This window comes from Otolemur garnettii, unplaced genomic scaffold (genome assembly GCF_000181295.1).
Source record: "Otolemur garnettii isolate 467f Iridium unplaced genomic scaffold, OtoGar3 scaffold00049, whole genome shotgun sequence".
NCBI lineage: Eukaryota > Metazoa > Chordata > Mammalia > Primates > Galagidae > Otolemur > Otolemur garnettii.
This window is the reverse complement of record NW_003852444.1, coordinates 985573-994259: the sequence shown is the minus strand read 5'-3', so window position 1 is coordinate 994259 and position 8687 is coordinate 985573. Positions and strand designations below refer to the sequence as shown.

Here is an 8687-nt window from a genome sequence, read left to right as displayed (position 1 = left end):
CTGTTTTCTCATTTTTTTCTTTCAAAACTCCTTCACTTAGGTTGAGAGAGCTGAGTTTCCTTTAGTCCATGCTAAGAAATTATTTCCTTCTGTCATTCATTTCTATATTTCCTTGAAAACCACAAAAGAGAGAACAATGAGTATGCAATTTCAATTTCAATATGAGTGTTGTAAGAGGCCTGTGCAAATGGAATGCAACTTCATTTAATATTTTCCACAGGCAAAAGTGCAGAAAGTTAAGAGTTCTATTCCTCAGCATTTTATTTTTCTTGCAAATTACTATTTTTTGCCATTACCTCTTTTTTTGTATCACCTTTGCTTTCTCATCTACAGTTACTTCCTCCTATCTTCTTTATCCCAAATTCATGTCAGTGAATTTTCTTAACGTCAACTTATTTTATTTGGAGAGTCTTTCATTTACTAATTAAAAATAAGAATAAACAGTATTGAAGACTTAATTCAGATTTTTAGTGCATTAACTTTTCTATAGAAGATAGACTGATAGCCAACAAACACATGAAAAAAGGCTCCATGGCCATAATCATCATGGTAATGCAAATCAAAACCACACTGAGAGATCATCCAGTGAGAATGGAATCTCCATTCACCCAGGGAGAATGGCCCACATCATAAAGTCCCCAAACAACAGACACTAGTGTGGATGTGGAGAGAAAGGAATAGTACATTGTAAGTGGGACTGCAAACTTGTTCAACCTCTATAGAAAGGAGCATGGAGGTTCCTTAAAGAACTTAAAGTAGACCTATCATTTGATCCCTCTTCTAAGTATACCCAAAGGGGGAAAAAAAACATTTTGTAAAAAAGATACTTGCACTTAACTGTTAATAGCAGCACAATTCACAATAGCAAGAACATGGAAACAATACCAGTGCCCATCAACACATGAATGGATTAATAAAATGTGGTATTTGTATACTATGGACTATTACCCAGCCATAAAATGATGATGACCTCGTATTTTTTATGATAACCTTGACGGAATTGGAGACCATTCCCATAAGTGAAGGATGGCAAGGATGGATAAACAAATACTACATGTACTCAATAATGATTTGGAAATAGTTAATCAACACCTTTGTGCTCATAGAGAAGTAAAACTCAATGAAATTGGTGTGGGAAAAATGAAAGAAGCAGTGAGTTATTAACACCCATTAACATAAATATATAGATAAGAGTAAATAGCCATCTCATAGCAGAATTTGAAAGACTGGAGTCACTCATTTGAGTAAATAAATTCTCAAACTAAATCTTTGTTCTAGAAATATCTAGAGCATGCCATGGGAAGAGAGGAACAGAAAGATGGGGAGGATGAAGCCATGAGGAGGCAGAAGCCTGTGTGCTGAACTCTACAATATAAGAAAAGGGGAAGGTTCTACAGTTAATGAATAACACTTTCAGTGGTATTAATTGGAACTTCAAAAACAAGAGGTAGTCTGGAACTCAGATTTCCCAAAGATGAAAATATGAATCTTGGGATACTGCACTAGCAGTTTCTGTTTATGTTTCCATGAGTCAAAGTCTGAGTAGTATCTGTTCAAAATGTAATTGTGGCTTCTTAAAAATCTTGCCAAGTCTTTGCTATTGGTCTCCCCTCCACTTCATTGGGTTCCCTGTCACTACCCCTGTCCTACACATTAAGCCATTGAAGATTTCCACTGTGGAGATAAGGTATTCTAAATATCCCTAAATTCTCCTGATCCCAGAACTCCGAGGCACAATGCATAAAATATCACCATGTCCTCCAACTAGCATGCTAAGCTCATAAGACCAGAAACTTTACTGTGGTCAAAAAATGAAGAAGCAACTATAAAAGAGGGCAACTAGCAACCACTCAGACCACATTGGCTTGTTTCTTTAGCCAAGATGCCTTCTGTTCAGATAAATGTGGGTCAAGAATCAAAGGCTTCTAGGAGATAAGAGCCTACACATTATAAATTTTCTTCATAAATTCAGGGTTACATCTTTAACAGAGGTGTAGACTTGTATTTTAGTCTATTAGGATTTATATAATAAACTACCATAAGCTAGCAGCTTACAAACAACAGAAATTTATTTCTCACCATTCTAGAGGTTGGGAATTACATAAGGAAGCACTGGAAGATTTGGTGTTAGGTGAAAACCCATTTCTTTGTTCAAGGATGGTGCCTTCTCACAGTCCTTCCATGGTGGAAGGAGCAAGGATTCTCTCTCCAGCCTCTTTTATAAGGATATTCAGCCATTCATGAGAGCTCATGCCCTAATAACCTCCCAAAGGTCTGGGCAAGGACTTCCTGAGTAATACCCTCAAAGCACAGGCAACCGCAAAAAAATTGGGCAAATGGGATCTCATCAAGATAAAATGCTTCTGTACAGCAAAGAAACAAGTAACAAAGTGAAGAGACAACCCACAGAATGGGAGAAAATATTTGCAAACTACTCATACAATAAAGGATTAAAAACTAGAATATATAAGGAGCTCCAACAACTTGATAGGAAAAATTAAATAATCCAATAAAAAATGTACAAAAGATCTAAATAGATATTTCTCAAAAGAAGACATATGGCCAAGAGACCAATGAAAATCAGCTCAACAGCATTAGTCGTCACAGAAAGGCAAACCCAAACCACAGTGAGCTATCATCTCACCCCAGTTAAAATGGCTTTAAACAAATGCTGGCAAGAATGTAGAGAAAGGGAAACCCTCGCATATTGCTGGTAGGGATGTAAATTAGTACAGCCAATATGGAGAACAATACGGAGGTTCATCAGAAAACTAAATATAGAACTCCCACATGAGCCAGCAAATTGCACTGCTGGGTATATATCCAAAAGAAAAAAAATCAGCATACAGAAAAGATATCTGCACTTTTATGTTTACTGGAATACTTACAGTTTTATTTGGAATCAAACTAAGTCCTGTCAATGGATGAATGGATTTTACAGATGTGGTACACATACACTATGGAATATTATTCCCTCATAACAATGGATAAAATCCTGCCATTTACAACAATATGGATGAAACTGGAGAACATTATGTTGTGTGAAAGAACCCAAACACAGAAGGACAAATTTCAGATGTTCTTCCTCATATTGGGAGCTAAATTTTAAAACAGTTGATATTATGGAGATGGAGAGTAAAGTGATGGTTACTAGGGGCTGGGAACAGTAGCAGAGAGGGGAGGGAATAAAATAGGGATGGTTAATGTGTGCAAAAATACAGTGAGAATGAATAAGTTCCATAATTCAATAGAACAACAGGGTGACTATAGTCAACAATAAGTTACTGTATACATTAAATTAAAATAAGTGAAAAAGTGGAATTGAGATGTCTCTAACACAAAGAAATGACAAATGCTTGAGGTGATGGATACCTCAATTACCCTGATTTGATTACTACACATTATATGCCTCTGAGGCAAAGGCTGAAGAATTCACAGAAACCGTGTCCTATAAATGCTTACCTGTGCACTTTGTTATACGAGAAAACAAACAAACAAAATGGGCTTTTTAAAAGCTAACATTTCAGTCATTTATAACTGAAAGTAATTCTATCTGTTATAGACTCAAGAAGAAAGAAAATTTGATTACTGATGAAAATATGATTGGCTACAAAAACCAAGTGACTCTATAGTCTCACTTTTAGGGATAAATTTCCAGCAATGTATTAATACAATATGTTAAATCCAATTGCATTTCCAAATACTATTAATGAACTCAGAAAATGTAATTTTTAGAAAGTTATAACTTATACTAGGAATATAAAATATAGCTTTTCTAGAAATATTATCACAGATGTATAGGATGTTTACTGAGAAAATTTTGAAATTATTTAAAAGAATTAAAAAGTTTATGTAAATACATAGGTAAACTAAATTTATGTATGGGAAGATATAATCTGATGTAGAAATTTTCTTCTCCAGTTTTTCTATTCTCCCCAAATTAATGTACAAATTAAGTGTAATTTCAATAAAAATTATGATGGAATTGTATGTGAGCTATTTCTAGAGTTACTCCCAAAATTTATGAAGAAGAGCACAAAGCTAGGAATAGCCATGACAATTCTAAGAAATAATTTTGGAGGACCTAATTTACCACATTATAATATTTATTATAAAGCTAAGGTATTTAGGGAAGGGTGACTCCATATAGGAAGGAGAATGTTAAGCCCAGGAACAGCCCGAAGATCCAAGAAACAGACCCATGCATGTGGAAATCTGGGGCACACTGCAGATCACTGAAGAATGAATGGGTTATGCATTTGGTTCTCAATCCTTAAAAGGATCCCTCCCTCATATCATATACAAAAATCAACTTCAGGTAAAAGAAAAGACCTACAAATGAAATTTAAAATTGGAATAAAAATGTTTTTATGACCATAAATAGTAGAAAGATGATGTAAGACACAAAAATGACAAATCTTATAAATTTTGACTATATTTAACTCAGTAACTTCTGTTCATATATAAATACGATAAACACATTAAAAGAATAGCCAGGAAAAGGATAGACTCAGAAGAACTTCTCAGTTTTAACTGTCCAATGGAAAGATAGGCAAAATCAAGTAGCAGTCCAAAGAAGAAACTAGTATGGCTAGTAACTACAGAAAGATGCTCGCCCTCACCAGCAGAGACCACAAAGAAATACCATTTACAATCATCAGGCGAAAGTGATTAAGTCTGACAATACCAAATAAGGCGCGGGGACCTCCTGTGTGTTCCGAGGTGGACGGGGGTGGGAGTACGGGGGTGGGAGGAAACTGAGAAAGCCACTGTGCAGAGCAATCTGACATGTCTTATAAAGGGGAGATCCGATTCTCTGTGATACAGTTATTTTACTACTAACCAAGTGCATATAGGTCAGGACTCCTGTGCAAGACAAGCCAAAGAAAGTCCATGGCATATTGCAGTGAAATAAGACACTGTAAATAAATGAAGGTAGTTTCATTAACATTTTTTTTTCTTTCTTGGCCGGGGCTGGGTTTGAACCCGCCACCTCCGGCATATGGGGCCGGTGCCCAACCCTTTTGAACCACAGGCGCCACCCCAATTTCATTAATATTTGAAAAGTTTCGCTTCAGTTGATGGGTACAGGTGTATCCTTCATGATTTTTTAAAAAAAGCAAACTGTGATGTGAGATTTTTAAAATTGACAATGGATAAACCAGACTACTTTTGGAACTTCTGGCATTACATCTTAGAGTGGGTGTAGACTATAAGAGATCAACCCAGAGGACCACCTGAGGGGGACTTTGACAAGATTCCTCACAAGGACTTCCTTACTCTTACCTCTGGCTAAGACATCCCCTCTCCGGCTCCAAGGCCAGCCTTGTCCTGTCACTTGTAGCCACAGCTGACAAAATACCATGAACCTCAGAGTTCTGCTTTTGCAGACAACAGGATGGAACAAAGCAGGGGCCCTTTCTGCGAATGAAATCTCCCCACTTCACTTCAAGTGAACACGGCATTAGTCACATTTATTTGTATTACTTTTTAATGAAGCAATATTACCCATTAGTTAGAAGACACCATCAATTGGTACCTTTACCACAGATAACAGAAACACAAAGTGTTTCAATTCTTTTGCTTTCCGTATTCCATGAAGTTGCTCTTTATTTTGGTAAAGTTACAGAGAAAAAATAATTATTTCCAAGATCAAAGCAATCTGTGCCTATATAAATAACAGAATATTGGATTAAAAAGTTATCACAGGAAGGAAGGTTAAGAGCTCTGCCCTTACCATGCCAAAGAGAAGACCATTCATGCGAAGGTGTGCATATTACTGTGGCAAACAGTGGGACCATAGTATAGTCTACAAAACTCTGAAGAATCCCATCTAATTTATGACTGTTTTCCATAACCCTAAGATAAAGGACGCTGGGCCACTGCCCGTCCTGCCAACCTTCCACATTACTTTGCTTGGTGTTCTTTCCGTCTTGGTGCCAGCCCTGAAAAGTGTGGTCACTACTAGGTCCAGAAGAAGTTCTCCACTGTCTAAATTGGGCCCGTGGAAATAATGAGTACTCTAAAAAGTAAATCAGTTGTTTTAGGCTGGAACATTTTCCAAAAAGCTCCTAAGGGGAGCTCATGTCACTTTCAGCTAAACAGCTTCAAAGCCTGTCACATATTTCTATGCACCAGAAGAGATCTGTTCTCACCAACCTTTCAAATTCTGATGAGCTCTCAAGACATTTGTTGCAAAATAGCTCTAGTTTTTCCTAATTGTTTCTGTAATTAGGGAATGCTTCAGAAAAAGTCTTTTAAAAAATCTCTTTTATTTCAAAATGTTTATTTCTTGGGAAAAAATGTATTTCCTTGTGGGAACCTAAGTGTTTCACTTGTTAGAAAACATGACATGGTTCCCTATTTTACTTGTACAAGCTTAGCGGTATTGGTCAATACCATCAGGGGATGATCCCTTTGACATTCAATCAGATTAATTTACTGTTATCTTAGAAATATTAGAGTTGATTCACTTTACAAATGCCTGCTAGTTTCTTTTGGAATCAGCATTTATTTCATGAACAGAACAGCTTTCCTTTTTCTAATTAGAAAGTTTGAGTAGTACTAGGACCTAATATAGTTCATAAATATTGGAAAACATTTTAAAATTTATTAAGTGCAGCTAATCTTATGTTATCTCAGGGATTTGAGAATGTTCTCCATTAGTTAAAATAGCTAGTTGTCTAAAGAAGTGAAGTAGGTTTTTCAAATATACAAAATCATGAAGAAGGTGGGGATAATAATTCTGAGATATGACACCAAGAGTACAATCCATAGAAAAAAATGGAATTCATTAAAATTAATCAATTTAGTTAATTAAATTTCACAAAATGAAAATAAAAGAAAATACTTGCAAGTCACATGATAAAGGAGTTGAATTAGATATATAAAGGACTTTTACAACTGAACATAAAAAGAGGATAAACCAATTAAAATATGGGCAAAAGATTGGAACAGACATTTGTCCAAGGACGATATGTAAATGTTCCATAAGCACAAGACAAGATGCTTGACATCGTTAGTCATTAGGGAAATGCAAATCAAAACATAACAACATAATGAAATACCACCAGCTTTATGCCCTCTAAGATGGCTATAAACAAAACCCCCACAAAAATAAAAACAAAAACCACCCAAATAACAACAAGTATTGGTGAGAATGTGGAGAAACTGGGAACCTGGAACACTTACATTACTAAGGGGAAAGTAAAATGGTACAGGCACTTTGGAAAATTGGTGAGTCCCTGATAGGTTATACGTAGAGTTACTGTATGACCCAGCCATTCCATTTCTAGGCATATTCCAAAAAGATATTTTATGAAAAAAAAAAAAGAGAAATGAAATGAAATTATCAGAATGAAAAGGAAAAAAGAAAACCTCCCTGAGTGGAAGGGTGTTACTTACTGAGGTTCCACTTCAGGCCTGTTGTTGTAACCTGACTGCAAGACTGTCCGACAGGAATAAGGCCACACCAATCCCCTTCCATTCCAGTGTCTACATGCAACCTGTGCTTTCCCTGGAGGAGAGAAGACATGACCAGTAAGAAGGGGAAGGAAAAATGAGGCAAGTTAATGTGCTTTAAAGATCTAACAGTATGTATCAGGACATTCACATGATTCACCAGCCTTCATTGCTAACAGAAAACTTTATGTAGTACGGCTTAACACTAACAATAACTGCAAAATGTAGCTTATTGTTAATTATTAGTTTTATATGTAAGAAAATGCAAGCTTGTGGAGGTTAACCCAATACCACATAGACAACAGAGCTTCCTACCTACGCCCACCAATTCCAATGACGGCGTTTATTCTACATACTAAGGATGGAGATTACATGACACAGAATTCTATGGTCTTTATTAAATGTTTGTTCATAGGTAGATGTAACACTGCTTCCTTAGTAAAATCTCTGCTTAACTCCCTAAGAAAAGGGAGTCTTCAATCTATGTCATATAATGCAAAGAAAACAAGCATGTGTACATGTTAAGTTTTACTATCCAAGAAAAGGGTGGCTGTTAGAAAATCCACTGATCTGAAAGACATAACATTAAGCTTGCTATATAGTCATTGCTTTCCTTGTTATTTTAAGAATCAAAAGACTTTAAAATTTTCAGTCTGAGAATAAACCAGTTGTGGACTTGAGAAGAAACAGATAGGTCTAACTTAGTCTACAATCAATTAAAATTTTTTCTCCTGTTTCAAAAAGGTGTTTAGCTACATGAGAATGGTCTTTGTGTTTATAAATTGCAAATACAGCTCTTATGTATGGTTAAAGAGAACAGTATGGTGCTTTATTCCTATGCAAGTCCATGTGACATCCTTAAAAAATAAATAACTGTTTAAACAGTATACAAGAATTTTTGTTCATTCTCCAGATTTCTTAGTTCATAACATATGCCAGCCTCTAAGCGATCTGACAGAGGCAGCCTGACACTAACTAGAAGCACGTGAACTAATCATTTACTTCCATCAACTCGCATGAACCACTGCACAGGCTCCTGTTCTGTCCCCTGTTCTGAACTGAGATAACTCTTTGACATCAAAAGCAGTTCTCTATAGTAAAGAAAGAGCAAAAATAAATTATATTTATTTTGCTTTTCCAATTGTGGCAATTTTAACGTATCTAACACCCTTAATAAGGTAAGAAATTACAATTCACTGAAAGGGAACAAAAATGTTGCTTGGCAG

General features: G+C 35.9%; 1 protein-coding gene across 1 annotated transcript in view; it reads right to left on the bottom strand.

Annotated features, from left to right (window-relative positions):
• Positions 1-7396: 7396 nt before the first annotated feature.
• Positions 7397-8687, bottom strand: part of TPK1 (thiamin pyrophosphokinase 1) — a 259770-nt gene continuing 258479 nt past the window's right edge. The window contains exon 8 of the mRNA XM_023514240.1: positions 7397-7516. Coding sequence (XP_023370008.1) covers positions 7397-7516 — 120 coding nt within the window. The remainder of the gene's footprint in view (positions 7517-8687) is intronic.